Source organism: Marmota marmota, unplaced genomic scaffold (assembly GCF_001458135.2).
Source record: "Marmota marmota marmota unplaced genomic scaffold, marMar, whole genome shotgun sequence".
Taxonomy (NCBI): domain Eukaryota; kingdom Metazoa; phylum Chordata; class Mammalia; order Rodentia; family Sciuridae; genus Marmota; species Marmota marmota.
Genome location: NW_026000019.1, coordinates 15,094,310 through 15,111,663, shown reverse-complemented (window position 1 = coordinate 15,111,663; position 17,354 = coordinate 15,094,310). Strand labels below are relative to the sequence as shown.

At 41.3% G+C, this 17,354-nt stretch overlaps 1 protein-coding gene and 1 long non-coding RNA gene across 3 annotated transcripts in view; one reads left to right on the top strand and one right to left on the bottom strand.

Annotated features, from left to right (window-relative positions):
• Positions 1–3,397, top strand: part of LOC125618652 — a 12,155-nt gene extending 8,758 nt beyond the window's left edge. Inside the window, exon 3 of the long non-coding RNA XR_007349992.1 lies at positions 3,162–3,397. This is a non-coding gene — a long non-coding RNA (uncharacterized LOC125618652). The remainder of the gene's footprint in view (positions 1–3,161) is intronic.
• Positions 3,398–4,736: 1,339 nt separating this feature from the next.
• The window catches only part of LOC107147345 (quinone oxidoreductase-like protein 2), a 29,389-nt gene continuing 16,771 nt past the window's right edge, over positions 4,737–17,354 (bottom strand). For both annotated transcript variants that reach the window (XM_048809972.1, XM_015491762.2), the window contains one exon: positions 4,737–6,355. In XM_048809972.1, coding sequence (XP_048665929.1) covers positions 6,331–6,355 — 25 coding nt within the window. In that variant the 3' untranslated portion in view covers positions 4,737–6,330. The remainder of the gene's footprint in view (positions 6,356–17,354) is intronic.

The following is a 17,354-nucleotide window of genomic DNA, read 5'->3' as shown; positions in this document are numbered from 1 at the left end:
TGGGGTGTCGTGACTACCCCGCCTGCAGGACGCTGGGCCTGTTCCTGGCACAGGCGGCGACTCTGCTCTGCCACTACTCCAATTAGGGTGGTGTTTGTACCACGCCGGCAGGCTCCTGGGCCTGATCCGCCGGTCTGTTGTAGGTCTGCCTACCTTGGAGGCGCGGGCAGCGGATCTGCCCTGCCCCTCCTACCACGCCTGCGGACCCCTGGGTCTCTTAATCTATTTCTTTAGCAGGCTAAAGTTGTCTGCAGTTCTTATGCTCTGGGATTTAATAAGTTCATGTTTTTATCCTGTGATTTTCATTGTTTTATAATTTTCAGTCGTATCCCTCTCTTAGCCTGTGTCTTTCCAGAATCAAGAGCCCTATTTCTTTTATCATTCCTCAAAAAAGAAAGAAAGAAAGAAAGAGCTCTCTACCATCTTGATCAAATGAGGTGTCCTTCTCTAGACTTTGTCTGGCTCTATATGTCTTTGAAGTACATCAGATCATCAGGCCCCCATCACTTTATCTATTATTATGTATAAAAGAGCAGACTGACCTCAGCTAAAATGTAAAGATATTTGAGAGCCATCTTTAAAAATCAAACAATTCTTTTGCTCCGTGTCAGCTCAGCATATGCTGAAAAAATATACAATTTTTGCTTCAAATCTGAAATGAATTTAAACACACTGGTACAAGGTAACCTTGCTGTTATGGTCCAGACCTAAAATGTCCCCAAAAGCTCATGTGTGGGAAGGCTTGGTCCCCAGTGCAGCAGAGTTCAGAGGTGGAGCCTTTGGAAGGTGAATGGATCATGGGGGCTCCAACCTCACTGTGGATCAATCTATTGGTGGATTCATAATTTACCATATGGTAGAAACTCAAGATAGGCCTAGTTTGAGAAAGTAGATCCTTAAGGGCATCCCCTTGAACATTCTTTTCAACTCCTTCCCCTTCCTCTCACTCTCACTTTCTCCATCTCTACTTCTCTGCTTCCTGGATGCCCTGAGATGAGCTGCTTTGCTCTACCATGTGGCCCCTGCCATGATGTCCTGCCTCACACAGGTCCAGAGACAATGAAGCCAAAGTGACCATGGACTGAAACCCCTGAAACTGTGAGCAAAAATAAATGTTAGGGGGCTGGGGTTGTGGCTCAGTTATAGAAGGCTTGCCTCGCATGCATGGGGCACTGGGTTTGATCCTCAGCATCACACAAATAAATAAAATAAAGGTATTGTGTCCATCCATCTAGAACAAAAAATTTTAAAAAATAAATGCTTTCAAGATGATTTCTTTCAGGTGTTTTGTCACAGCAGTAGAAAACTCACTAATGCATTTGTAATCCTTTATTTAAATGACATTGCAAAGCACTTTCATGTATATCATCTCATCCACCCCTCATGAACCATGCAAGGCAGAAAGAAAAAAAAATTATATTACATCTCAGATGAAAAAATAAATAAAAAAGTGAATGTAGTCCAAGATCAAAGAGCTGGAATTAGAGCCAGGTCCCTGGTCCCCGATGATAGCTTAGCCACAGTGTGATATATCCTTTCTTTTAATCACTTGTTACTTACTTTAAATCCCCAAACTTCCCCCTCTATAGTCTCTTTCAGCGTAGCCATGAAATAGTTGGCAGCTCTACTGAAGAGAACAGTTCATGACTGATCTAAACCCTCTTCCTTTCTTACTCCACAAACTCTTCATGGGTCGTCTCAGCCACACCAAGGACATCAGTATCACCGTGCAAACGACTCCCAAATATGCATCTCTAGGCACACCTCTCTCCTGAACACAAGAGGATAGATCTTCCTTAACCTCTCCAAATTAAGATACCCCCCCCCACCCCATTACCTCAAAACTTAATGCAAAAATGTACAAAACTTCATCTTCTGCCTCATGATACCTCTCTGCTGCCAAAACCCAATTCTCTTTTGCTATTCGTCCTCTCAGACACATCCAGGAAGTTAAGAGTCATGTGGACACTTTCCTCGTCCCCCTCCTCCCTGCCCTATCCCCAGTCTAACATCAGGGCCCTTCATTCATCTCCTACATGGTTCTCCTTTCCGTCCACTTCTATCCTTTCCCATGACCACCATCATAGTCCAAGCTATGAAGATCTCTCATTGGACCTAAATGGACTCTGCATTGGTCTGTTCCTCTTCAATCCCTTTTCCCCACTATAGCTGGAGGGATTCTTCAAGAGATGGTCCTCAGGGAGACCTTCCTTGACCACCCTCCCCAAATTAAGACCCCCCATTATGCTTTACCTGGCTCCCGTTCAGCCTGGTTTGTGTGATTGATTAACATCTGTCTCCCCAACTAGTTTATAGCTTCTGCTCACTATGTACCCCGGTGCTGGGCTGAGTTTGACACATAAGTGTGTGTTTAGGTGAATAAGCCCACAGATAAGGATAGGATTACATACACTGTACATCCTCACTATGGAATACCAAGGAGTTAAAAAGACTGAGATTACTGTATATTTACTAACATCAACGACATCCATGATATATTATTGATTAAAAACAGCACATTAGGGCCAAAGATATAGCTCAGTGATAGAAAGTATGCTTAAATAAAAAGCCAGTGCATTGTAGAACAGTGTGTACTATTTTTAAATCTATATATACACACATATATCTTGATTTTAGAAAGAACCTCTGTGGGGCTGGGGCTGAGTGGTAGAGTGCTTGCCTAGCATGTATTAGGTACTGGGTTCGATCCTCAGCACGCGTAAAAAAATAAATAAAATAAAAGTATTATGTTCACCTACAACTGTCCACTTCTAAGAACAGTTAACCAAAAGAGGGGGACCCCATTTGTTTTGAATTCCTCAACAATGATGAAGTTCCAGAAACCAGCGTATAGCCGGCTCGGATTTTTGATTCAGCAATCAGCCCTGCTGATGAAGCGCACCGCCGGAAATGCCAGGGTTGATTCAATTAGGCCTCGGCCTCGGGTGACTCTCCTAAACAAAACAGATTGTGAAAAATCACTGCTCTTTGATTCCCTTTTACAATCTCAGAAGGAAAAATAAGGAAATGAAATGACAACATGGGATTTTCCTGGTTTTCTTGTATTTTGGTGGTGGTTGTTAGATACAGGTGAGTGTGGGAAGGCATCCCTATTTCCCTTCGCTGGTCAAATTGCAAAGCTTTTATTGTCTTCACTGTAGCTCAAGATGGCTTTCTAAACTCGGAGACTTCAGAGGAAGGAGAGGACGGAACATGCTGGCGAGGTGCAGATAGGCTCCTTCTGTGGCTAATGGAAGAAAACCTCCCTCTGGTTGCCCAGAGAAGCAGGTGCAGGTGGACGGGCCCACGGGTTCTGAAAAAGGCAAGGCAGGTGTGTGGGTGGGAGCCGGCAGCCAGCCTACCGGGAGGCTGGGGAAGTCTGTGAATTCAGAATAAATACTGTCACTTGGAGCCGCATTGATTCTTTTTTCAGACTAATGGCTCAGATGGTAGAGCCACCCAACAATGACTAAAATATGAGTCAAATGCTTTCAAATCAAACCATCCCATGAAACAGGAAGACAGGCGAGCCGAGAACCAGTCATGAGGGTTCTAGCCAGTGCTTGTTACCTCTGAAGAATTCACTCTCCTTCATGAGTGCCTCTTTTGATCTGAGTCATTCTGACACCAGGGAGCTGGGGACGTTGGATCTTTATTGCCTGTGACACCAGGGATCAGCTCTGCGCAGTGAAAAGGGCGCCCCGGCTGGGCCCCAGAGCTCTCCCCAGTCCTGGTTTGTCTTCCTTCTCTCCCAGGGTCCACCCCCATGTCTTCATGATGCCAGGGGAGGTTCCAAAATCACCCTCCAGTGGAGTTTCTTGAGATCTTTAAAAACCAACCTTCATTTAAATGTAAAAAGAGTCCCATGAAGATGAAGTGGGGCTGGGAGAAGGCAGGGCAGGAGGGGGCAGGGGAGAGGGGGCAGGAGGGGGCAGGAGGGGGCAGGAGGGGGCAGCCGGTGCCCTGAGCCTCGGGGAAGCACCCCATGGAAGTACCACGTGGGCCCAGGAGACACAAGGGTTTCCCTGCCGTTTCCCCCTCCTCCTTCTGCAGTCGTTCAGCTTTCAAATTCTTTCCCCAAATGTTCACCCTTATTTTATGATTCTATTTAAAAAAAAAAATCTTTTGGAACAAGATCCTGAGAAGACAGGTGTTTTTAAATGGTCTGAGGTACTTAACGGAAAACAAAAACTCTCACCACGTCCTCAAAAGTCCCCACAGGTCCCCACAAGGCTGCTGTGAGTGCCGCCTGTTTCGACCCCACCCCGCTCCCTCCTCACCATCATCACTCACGCAGTGGGAGGAACAGAGGTGCTCCTCAACTCACAAACCCATCTTACGTGAAGCATGTGTTGAAGACACTAGACCTACGGATCATCAACCCAGCAGTGTGTCCATGGTCGCCCGCAGGGGGAAGGGGCCGCCTGGGACCTGTGACCAGCTGCCAGCCCAGCATCACAAGGCAGCATCCCACTGCTAGAGAGGGAGAAGACAAAAATTCAAAGGCCTTCACCCCGTCATAAAGTGGGAACATCTAAGTCCGACTACCAAGGGCCCTCTGAGCACCCAGCAGGGTACAGGACCTCTCCCCACAGACCAGGATGTGGCCCAGACAGCAGCTTCCTGAACTCAGCACTCTGTACACACCCTGTGTCTGGAATCAATTCACTGAGAAGTCAGGGTAACATGTTCTCTTTTTAAATTTTTTAATATGGTAAGACATAAATAACATAAAATTAACAAGTTGAACCATTTTTATTTTAACCTTTTTTTTCCATTTTGACCATTTTTACATGTATAGTTCAGCAACACTGAGTGCGTTCCCACTGTAATGCCACCGTCACCACCAACCTCCAAAACCTCTTCCCCTTCCCACTCCAAAACTATATCCATTCAGTAACTCCCCATTTTTCCCCTCCTACTGGCAACCACCGTTCTACTTCCTATCTGCCAAGCTGACTCTTCTAGGTTCTCATATAAGTGGAATCAGAGTATTTGTCTATTTATTTCTGGCTTATTTCACATGTAACATTCTCAGGGTTCATCTACAATGTATCAAGTATCCAAGTCTTATTCTTTTTTAAGGCTGAATAATATTCCACAGTATGTCCACACTATATTTTACTTATCCATTCACCAACTGATGGACAGAGCAACATGTTCTTAATTTAATCCTATGATTTAAGAGCTTCAGGTCATTCAAATTCAGTTCAATGTATTTCACATTTACCCAGGTTCAGTCACTATGGGAGGTGGTATGAGAAGTCAAAAAAAAGTTGTGAATCAGACATGATACTTGTTCTCAAGGAGCTTACAATTTACTGGGAAAGGAGAAAAGAAAGAAATTAAGTAATCTGCTGATTACTTTCATTTTGCTAATCCCTTACTACCTACCAGGTGCACTCCCCTATCACTGCCGGTATTGCTCACAGTAGCTCTGGGAGGTAGACATTGTATGGAATAGCCACTTTGCACTGAGAAAAATGAATGTAATACCTCCACAGTGGATTCAGACCCGCTTCCTGGCCCTTACACAGGCCACACCCTATAACAGTTAGGATGTAACAGGATCCTGCAGGAGAAGCTACCGGAAGGCAGCAGAGGAAGAGGAAAGGGGCACAGGAGGCCTCAGGGGTCAGGACAGCCCGTGTTTGACAGAGTGAAGGAGAGAAGGGGCAAGATCAGGGACTGAGGAACTGCAGACATGGGCTGGAAAACAGAGATGGCAAAATCACGGCCATAGTCCAATGCTGGTTCCAGGGCTCTGAACTGCACCGTGCAAGCCACGGTGAGCCACTGCAGGTTTCCTGAGGCAAGACGTAGAACCATGCATCAGGAAGACCACCATGGAGTAATGCATGATGCAGACGGAGAGGACAGATTAGTTCAAAGGTAGGAAGCCAGTGAGAAGACTGCGGAAGCAGCAGAGGAGTCGATTAGGACGGAAGGGAGGAGGTGAGAAAGACCACAGAGTGGGAATGCAGGATCGGCAGAGAGCGCATTTTGTACAGGGTGACCCTCCATCCTGCTGCCCAGGACGCCTTTATCTGGTGCAATTACTAACAGCACCCTTCCACTCTCAGAAAGGTCCAAGTTTGGACAATACCCTCCATGGCCACATTAATTATGAGAAATAAGAAGCCAGAACCACATGTGACTCCAGATTTTAAACCTGGATTAGTAAGAAAGGTGGTAACACCTTTAGAAACACAGGGGGAAATCAGGTTTTGGGGAAAGAATGTGAGTTTGGATTTGGACATGCTGAATTTGCTGCAGAAGTAAGGATTTATTTAAGAGAAAGAAGAACCTTGCCCGTAGATTTGCGCTGTATCACGTGAAGGAAGGCATCATTGACCTAAAAATAAAACAAAAACGTGGTCAGACTTGCACATATGCATACTGCAACAAATGTCTCCTGATGGCTAAAGTCTAAAATGGCTGAAGTATTCAGATGTGTCTCCAATAAACTATTCAGTGCTAACTAAATAATAATAATCACCATAAATACAAAGGAAAATAATAATATCTATGAATAACCTACCCTTGGTATTTCTCTCTATCATATTCTTTGGGGTTTGTTGTTTATTTCATTTTGCTTTGTTTTTTGGTACCGGGGATTGAACCCAGGGGCCCTTAACCACTGAGCCACATCCCCAGACCTTTTTTTATTTTTGCACTTTGAGACAGAGTCTCACTGAGTTGTTTAGAGACTTGCTAAGTTGCTGAGGCTGGCTTTGAACTTGCGACCCTCCTCCTCAGCCTCCTAAGCCTCTGGGATTACAGGCATGCTCCACGGCCCCCAGCTCCCTATCATTTTCAATGATGTCAAATAAATGTCGGCAGATAAAGAGTCCACAGGCCAGTCCCCACTCACTGTGACAGCTCCATCCCAGCTGCCCCACTTCAGAAGTGTTCCAGCTTTTGAAAGAATGAAGCCTTTGGCAGAAGAATAAAAACTATAATGTTTGGTGATTTTTTTTCTCTTTTATTAAAAGTGTCCTATTTCTTATGTAACTGAGATTAAAATCAACTGCAAATTTTTTTCCTCAAAAATGCAAGGTTATAAAACAAATTAAAAAAACAACTACAGTGATCAAGACAGTGTGATACTGGTGAAAAGAATAGAAAAATAAATTAATGAAATTGAAGAGAGATCCCCAAAATAGGCCTGCACAAGTATAGTCAACTGAACTTTGACAGGAGTAAAAATAACTTAATGGAGGAAAGCATAGTCTTTCAAAATATAGTGCTGGAAAAACTGTATACTATACACACATGAAAAAAATTTTTAAAAATCTAGATACAGGTCTTATACCCCTCACAAAAATTACCTGGTAATGGTTCAGAGACCTACATGAAAAATGCAAAATTATAAAATTTCCAAAAAACAAAAACAAAAACAAAAAAAATAGGAAAATAATCTAGGTCACTTTTGGCTCAGCAATAAAGTTTTGGATACAGCACCAAAAGTACAATACATGGCAGGGGAAGGGGGGATTTGGTAAATGGAATTTACAAACAAGGTCTCGGCAGGGAGAAAAACCTTGCAAAAGACATATCTAACAAAGGATTTGTGTCTAAAACATACAGAGAATTCTTTTTTTTTTTAGAGAGAATTTTAATATTTATTTTTAGTTCTCGGCGGACACAATATCTTTGTTTGTATGTGGTGCTGAGGATCGAACCCGGGCCGCACGCATGCCAAGCGAGCGCGCTACCACTTGAGCCACATCCCCAGCCCCCAGAGAATTCTTAAAATGCAAAAACAATACAACGAAACAAAAGGCAAAGATCTGAACAGACACCTCACCAAAGAAGATAGACAGATGGCAAATAAGCATATAAAAAGACACTCAATGTAATACATCACTAGAGAATGGGAAATAAAAACAGCAGTGAGAGGCCACTGCCCTCCTATCAGGATAGTTAAGATTCAAAACACTAACACCAAATGGTGGCGAGTATGTGGAGCAACAGGAGCACTCATTCACTGCTAGTGGGCATACAAGGTGGTACAACCACTTTGGAAGACAGCGGGGCAATTTCCTACAAAACTGAAGATACCTTGAAACGTGCAATCCAGCCATCACACTCCTAGGTATTTACCCACAGAAATTGAAAACTTAGGTCCACACAAAAACATGTACCTGAATGTTACAGTAACTTTATTACCAATTGCCAAAATGGGGGGGGCAGGGGGCAGACACAAAATGTCTTTCAGTAGGTGGATGGAAAAGCAAATTAGTATATCTATGCAATGGACTCATTCAGTAACAAGGAGAAGTGAACTATCAAAACACAAAATGACACGGAAAAACACTGCTAAGTGAAAGATTGTCTTCTTTCATTTAGCAATCTGCATGCAATCTGAAAAGGCTACATTTCATATGATTCCAACCATATGACATTTAGGAGAAAGCAAAACTGTGGAGGCACTAAAAACATCAGTGATTGACAGATCCAGGAGTGGAGACAAGGATGAACATATGGAGCTCAAGGGATCTCTTAGTGCAGTGAAGCTATTCTGTGTGATATGTAATACTGGATACAGGACATTATACATTTGGCAAAACCCACAGAAATGTACAAAGAGTGAACTCTAATGCAAACTATGGACTTTATTTAACACCACTATGTATCAATATTGATTCATCGGTTACAACAAATGTACAATACCAGTGCAAAATATTAATAAGAGTGGAATCTTAGGGAATGGAAGAGGGAGTACATGAGAACTCTCAATACTCTGTTGAATTTTTCTTAAAACTGCTCAAAAATAGTCTAATTTTTTAAATAAAATAAATGATAAATGCAAAAAATGAAATTAAAAAAGAATGGAATATGCAAAAGTATCATTATTTGCAAATAATGAAAATATAATTTTAGTTATCTAGGAATCAGAAAAGTTTTAATAAAAGTTAAAAATCATAAAAGCAGTATCATTATCGGGGCTGGGGTTGTGGCTCAGCGGTAGAGTGCTTGCCTTGCACGTGCGAGACCCTGGGTTTGATCCTCAGCACCACATAAAAATAAACAAGTGAAATAAAGGTGTTATGTCCAACTACAACTAAATAAAATAAAATAAATATATAAAAAAGTAGTATCATTATCTATGCAGAAAAGCTGTATAGAAAGGTCATCAAAACTATGAAATACAAAATTGGTTTATACTAAAAAATTCTTCACAGCAAAGGAAACAATCAAGAGTGTGAAGAGAGAGCTTACAGAGTGGGAGAAAATCTTTACCACCTGCACCTCAGAACATTAATCTACAGGATATATACAGAACTCAAAACTTCACAGTCCAAAAACCAAAACCTAAAAACCCATTCAATAAATAGGCAAAGGAACTGAACAGGCACTTCCCAGAAGAAGAAATATGAATAGTCAACAAATATATGAAAAAATTTTCAACATCTCTAGCAATTAGAGAAATGCAAATTAAAACTCACTCAAGTCAGAATGGCAATTATCAAGAATACAAGTAACAATAAATGTTGGTGAGAATGTGGGGGAAAGACACACTCATATTGCTGGTGGGACTACAAATCCATGCAACCACTCTGAAAAGCAGTGTGGAGGTTCCTCTGAAAACTTGGACTGGAACCCCCATTTGACCCAGCTATCCCACTCCTCAGCATTTACCCAAAGGACTTAAAATCAGAATACTATAGTGGCACAGCCACATCAATGTTTCTAGCAGCTCAATTCACAATATCTAAGCTATGGAACCAACCCATATACCCTTCAACAAATGAATGGATAAAGAAAATGTGATATATATATATAATATATTATATATATAATATATTATATATATTATATTATATATATATAAACACACACACAATGGAATATGACTCAGTCATAAAGATGAATGGAGCTATGCATTTGCTGATAAATGGCTGGAACTGTAGACTATCATGCTAAGTGAAATAAGCCAATCGCCAAAAACCAAAAGCCAAATATTCTCTCTGATTTGCAGATGCTAACACCCAATAAGGGGGTAGGAGGGAAGAATAGAAGTACTTTGGATTAGACAACGGGTAATGAAGCCAAGGGAGGGGAGATGGGAAGAGGAAAGACAGTAGAATGAATCAGTCCTCATTTTCCTTTGTTCATACATGAATACACGACCAGTTTAACTCCACATCATGTACAACAAGAATGGGAACTTACACTCCATGTATGTATGATATGTCCAAATACATTCTACTTCTTGTATAACCAAAAAGAATTTTAAAATTTTAAAAAATAGTTTATAAAAATTAATGACATTTCTCTATGTCAAAATAATCAACTTAGAAATATAATAAATATTGTTCTCAAAAGCAACAAAAACAAAATATTTGTAATAGATATAAAGAATAATAACACCAAAACCTTATAGAGAAAAACTTTAAACCCATTAAGAGACATGAAAGATCTTAATAAATGGTGATTTATCCCTGTTGACAGATGGGAGAAGATAGTAAAAAATATTAATTTCCTGTAAATGAGTATAAAAATAAATCAATAGTTTCATTCAAGATTTCAGTTAGAGTAGTTCAAGAAGCTAAACAGATTTACTGTAAAATTCATTTAAAAAGACAAAGCTCCCCAAATAAGTCAAATTTGAAAGGAAAGAACAAAGGTATAAGAGTTATTCTTCCATATAACTTGGAACTTGCAATAAGACAAAGCATCACACATCGATGGGAAAACAGTGGGCTATTTGATACTGGGGAAAACGGCTTGCTATAAAGAAGAAAATAAAAATTGGGCTGGGGCTATAGCTCAGTTGGTAGAGTGCTTGCCTTGCTTGCACAAGGCCCTGGGTTCGATCCCCAGCACCAAAAAAAGTATTAATAATAATAATCTACCTGATGTATACCCAATGCAAAGGAGACTTCAGAAGTATTAAATCCTTAAGTGTGATATAAAATTATGACGGTAGCCAGGTGTGGCAGTCAATGCCTAGAGTCCCATCTACTTGGAGGTTAAGGCAAGAGTATCCTTTGGGTCCAGGAGCTCAAGGTCAGCCTGAGCAAGACCCCCACCTCACCAAAAAAAAAAAAAAAAAAAAAGAATCTACAAAGTTAATAAAGAAGAAAGAAGAAAATTACTGTGACTCAGGGATAATGAAGGACTTCTGGAAAAGTCTCCAATAGCATAACCATACAGCAAAATGCTGGCATGAATACTGTAACTCTAGACAAAAGTGGCAATAGTGTGACAAACTTAGAAGTCTTTTGCAAAGCCTCAAACTAACATCTAGAACTGGCTACTCAAAAGACCATCAGCTTTTGCACAATCTGGGGGCTTATTAGATGTATACGATCTTTAGCTCCATCCAACCCTGACTGAATCACAATCAGAATCCTAATAAGATCCCCAGGTGATTTCCATGCATATCAGAGTTTAAGAAGCACAATTCACACAAGGAACTTTTGCAAGTTACTAAGAAACAGATGAAACTCCCAAACAGAAAACTCCATGAGGAGACTAAATTGCAACTCAAAGCATGGAAAACTGAATGGCTAATATACCAGAGATTAAATCCAGGGTTTCTCACACACTAGGCAGATGCTCTACTGCTAAGCTACATCCCCAGCCAGCTGGAAAATATATAGAGATGCTTAAACTCATTAGAAATAAGGGAAATGTAAATTAGAATAATAAAATGCCACTTTATGCTTTATCATTTGGGCAAAAAGCAGAAAGCTGGATAATGCTACATATCAACAGGGTGCCAAATAAACAAGAATTCTCATGCACTGCTGGAAAGGACCTAAATTGGTCGAGTTAGCTAGAAAGTTATTGGCAATCAAATTAAATACACATACATCCTATGAACCAACAATCTACTCCTGGGAAAATAGCCCCAAAGCAACATTTGCACAAGTCCCTAAGTTTACATATATGAAGCTGTTCATTACCATACTGTTTATGGTGGTCAGAAATCTAGTCCACCTCAAAGTTTGTCACTAGGGAATGGGTTTTTAAACTATGGTGGATGCACTCCATGTGCTATTATGCAGACGTGGGGAGCAGTGGACTACTGTGGGAACAGCAGCACAGACAGATCTTAAAGACAGCGCTGGGTGAAAAATTAAGAAACAGACCAAGGTCAAGAGAACACCACCAACAACCATGTAACCAAAAATAAATTCACACACAAAATGATTCCGTGTGTTTTACAAGGAGATAGAAATCCAAAAATATATATCAAACATGTTTCAGAGACTGGCTCAGAAGGGAGGAATAGAGTAGGGAGGCCATGGAAAATGTAGGCAACGGGAGAAAGTACATTCATTCCTAAGCAGATAGACACAGAAGCAAAAGATGAGCCTGCATAGGCCGACAGTGAATATGGGCTTTGAAATGAGAATTATGGTTTACCCACCATTTCCATTTGAGATCCTCCAAAAAAAGCACACCAAATAAATAAAAATAAATAAATAATAAGCAGAGAAATAATCAATGGTGGCAATCTCTCTGCAGCATGAAATCCCTGGTTCCAAAAACATCTGCCTTGCAGGGTTTGCCTTATCTCGATGAGCATCTTCCACTCATCCAAGGAGAGGGAACAGTTCCAGGACAGGTATCTGACACACCCAGCAGCCCCTGTTGATGATCTCCAGGTGACTCACCACGCCATCCCTCTCCCTGTCAGCTAGAAGGCACTTGTTCCCAGAGATCTGTCATAGCCCAACAATGCAAAAGACTTGAGAAAAATAAGTATTATTCAAGAAAGTGATACCTTCCACCCAGCCCCCTAGGGAAATGAAGGCTCTCCTTCAAATAAATGTTCACATAAAACAAAGTCGCGCCTTCAAGTGCTAAAGCTTATTATTTTAATCACTGACCAGAACTGGATTTTACTTTTTGGGTTTTTTTTTTATACTGGTGCATTACAATTATACGTAATAGTAGGATTCGTTGTTTTGGCCATTCTGCACATACATCTTTATAAAAATGTATCACATATATCTCTGGCTCCCTCAAAAGAACACTGTGGGGAAAGCTATTCTATTCCATGACTCTAGAATCTCATAATGTTCTGTCACCTCTCCATGTCCAGCTGCCACTTCTGTTGTGATTGTTGCTGCTTCTAAAAATACCTCAACACTGTCCCTTTCTACCTGGTGGTTTCTGCCTGGGCTGGGAAAACAGTCAGTGGTGTTAAGGCCAGGAAGCTTAACACCAGTGATAAGGCTCCAAGGGAGGGACTGAAAAGTAAAACACATGGCTTTGAACCAGTCCTTTGAGAGCTATTTCAGAGGCCTAGGGACACTCTCCTCCTGTATTTCACATACTGCATTAGATACCGAGGCTGCATCAACGGATGCCTAGATACAGGCTGTCCGCAGCACCCTGGTCTCTGCCTTGAGGTGGATGAAGCCAAAATTAAATTTGTCTCCAGAGATATGCAACCTGGAATTTGCAGCAGAATAAGGATATTGCTTTTGTTCTAGGAGGTGAAGGTTCTGCTATTGGAATTTTTAATTAGCTCATCAGAAGGAATAATCAGAGTTTTTAGTTTCCTAAATACATCATGCTGATTCACGATTCCCATTAAAAATTGGCTCTTCCCCTATCATAGCACTATCCTGAGATCTTTCCAATTAAAACCTGAACTCCTTAAGTAATGGACTGTCTTAACTGTTATTGACAGCCATATGGAATGTACTCAGTGAAGGTTTGATGTATAAAATAAATTCATGAATGTATTAGTGTATCTGAGACTGAGTGGGATGGTTTATAAAAAAGGTAAAAACTTTGAATTAATGATAGACTGCTGTAGCTGAATTACATTCATCATATCATTACTCTAATACAAAATGATCCAAATCTTCTTTGAAAAGTCAATCAATGCATTTCACCAAAAAGGAGGTACAGATGGCAAATGAGCATATGAAATGATAGTTGAGATCACTGTTCACTAGGGAAATGCAAGCTAAACCCACAATAAGATGCCACTACACACCTATTAAAATGCCAAAAATCAAAGAAAACAATACGAACTTCCAATATACGCAAAGTGACTAGAACGTTCAGGTATTGCCACTAGGAAGACAAAACGGTACAACCACTCTGGAAAACAGTCCAGTCTGACAGTTTATTGAAAAGCTAAATATATAGTAGCAAATCAGCAGAAAGAAAAACCACAAAACATTAAAAGAGCTTGACTTGGGGCAGAAGCTGAAACACCAACTAGTCCAGAATAACCCCCCAAAATAGAAAACCGTGTGCACTGTGGGCTTTAAAAGGAATGCAGTCATTGTGGCCTTGTCTTCAAAATCATGGGATGTAAAGACTGAAACAGAACTGAGTCTGAGTAACTGAGGCACAGAGAAAGAGGTGCCGTCACAAAGATGCTGGCCCCTTTCTCAGGAGCATCTGTGTCTGTATTTTTAAGATTCTGCATAGATTTCTCTTAAATTCACAATCAAATTCCAGCCTTCCTGATGATGTCATCTAGAGATGTTATCTAGGAGTGGGAATAAAACCAATTAAACATCCATGAAGCTTTTTAAAAAAGAAAGCTAAACATATTCTTAGCATATGACCTAGAAATCTCAGTCCTAAGGTAAATAAAGCCCTGTGTTTACACAAAAATCTGTATATAAATGTATATAGATTTATTCATAATCAACAAAAACTGAAAATTAATGAACACTAACTGGTAAATGAAAACACAAGTTGTGGCATATCCATACAATGGAATACTATTCAGCAATAAAAAGGAACAGACTCCTGACACATTCAACAACCTGGATGAACTTCAGAAGCATTTTGCAAAGTAAAAGAAGCCAGACTCAACAGACCACAGACTGTAGTTGAGTGCAGTGGTGCACACCTGTACTCCCAGCTACTCAGGAGGCAGGAGGATTACAAATTTGGGGCCAGTTTCAGCAACTTAGTGAGAACTTGTCTCAAAGTTCTAAAACGTAAAAAGGGCTGATGATATAGCTCAGTGGTACAGCACCCCAGGTTCAATCCCTGGTATTGCTAAAAGTAAAATTTAAAAAGGCTATGGGCTAAATGATTCCACTCACATGACATTCTGGAATAGGCAAAAGTATAAAGAAAGGAAACAGATCAGCAGTTGGCAGGGTCAGACTAAGAGGCAGGAAAAGGGGATGGATTACCACGGGGCACAAGGGAATCTTCTGGGGCAGTGGAGACTCTCTTTTCTGGAAGTGCTGGGGAAAGTGAACCCAGGGCACTACCACTGAGTCACATCCCCAGCCCTTTATTTTTCCTCTTGAGGCAGGGTCTCACCAAGTCACCCAGGCTAGGCTGGAATCTGTGATCCTCCTGCCTCAGCCACCTGAATAACTGGGATTACAGGCCTGAGCCACCATGCCTGGCAATGGAAATATTCCCGTATCTTGATTGTGATGGAGTGGCTACACGACTCTATTTATTTGCCAAAACCCAGAGAATCAGGTGCATTGACGAGTGCCTGTACTCCCAGATCAGGAGGCTGAGGCAAGAGGGTCGCTTAAGCCCAGGAGTTCAAGCCCAGTCTGGGCAACACAGTGAGACCCCATTTTAAAAAACAGGGCTGGGATGTAGTTCAGAGGTAGGGCATGTACCTTGCACAGGAGGCCCTGGGCCAATCCCGAGAACGGCCACAAACCTCGGAGAACTACATGTCTAAAAGGAGTGAATATACTATGTGCAAACTGTACCTCAATAAACTTGACTTTAAAAAGAAACCAGGCAATGTGTTATTAAACCCAAACATGAAGTTTTTAAAGCTAAGTGTCAGCCTGGATTCCTGAGAAAAGAACCCAATCCGAACTTATGCCCAGTGCTTCAGTGAGGCTGCAGTTCCCAGGAGCGAGGGGTAAAGGGAAGTCAATCAAGGGACGAAAAGAACCACGAGGGGGCACGCTGCCCGTCCTGAAGTGGTGCAGCTTCAGAGGTCCTGGCTGTGGCTCTCATGGGACCTCTACCAAGAGACCACTGAAACAGACCCTGGGGGAGAAAGGTGAGCAACTTATCTCCGTCTTTCATTCATCAAAGTTTCCCCAGTGAGCAAACTCCCACATTTCTGGGCTGCGTTACCAGCCCTCACACACTTCTGGGGAAGCAGGGGCTTCGACAGGTCCATTTGGATCAAGCTCTGCCCCAGAGCTGCAGCAGCCCCAGATAAGAACCCAGTGAAAGCCCTGCCTCTAGGATCAGGCCTCACTCCAGGCAAGCACGAGACAACCAGGGTTTTAAGAAGGTGCACCCTAGGGGCGGTGGTCTAGGCTATAGGACTGCAGGGAGCCACTGCAGGAGCTGTCCCCAAAGAAGTGACAAGCAGCCAAGCACCCAAAGCCTGGGATGGGGGACCAGCTGATATGGAGAGTCCCATAAAGGAGGTCGAGAATAAGAGGTGATAATATACCAACTGAATTAAAAGAGCTGTTTCATTTTTAAGAACGTCATAGATACATAGAGAAAACTTGAAGCAAACAGTTTCTACCTATTAATTCTGTTCATGTGGTGATCTCACCTGACCTTCATAATAAACAAGTTAGATCTGTGAGGTTCAGGTGCTACATCAGGTCGAGATGTGTGTGGACAACCTCATACAGAAAACGCAACCTGCACATCTGCACAGGCATCCTCTGAACAGATCATGGGCCAATTCATAATACACTCCTCAAAGGCAGATACCACCCTTTAGAAAATAGTAACTTCAAGTTCAAATCCAAAACCCAAAGACTATCACTCTAATCCTACCCTCTGGGTCGTCAATGCAAAAGTGTTATATAGTTCGGGGGGAAAAGAAAAAGCTCAATCCTGTATCTTATAATAATGACATCCTGTGCATTAAAACTTAGTGAATTCATTACATTCTTTTTTAAAATTTTTAAATTTTCATGTGTTTTAATTAGTTACACATGACAGTAGAATGCATTTATGCACTTTGATGTATCATACATAGATGGGATATAATTTCTCTTTTTCTGAGTATATGTATTGTAGCATCACATCGGTCACACAGTCATATATATACATAAAACAACAATGTCTGCTTCATTCTACTATCCTTCCTATCCCCACATCCCCTCCCCTCCTCTCCATTCCCCTCCCTTCACTTCCCTCTACCTAATCTAAGGTAATGCTATTCTTCTCCAAGGCCTCCTACCTTATTGTAAATTAGCATCCACATATTAGGAGAAAACATTCAGTCTTTGGTTTTGGGGGATTGGCTTATTTCACTTAGCATAATATTATCCAACTCCATCCATTTACTGGCAAATGCCATAATTTCATTATTCTTTAAAACTGAGTAATATTTCATTGCATATATATATATATATATATATATATATATATATATATATATATACACACACACACACACA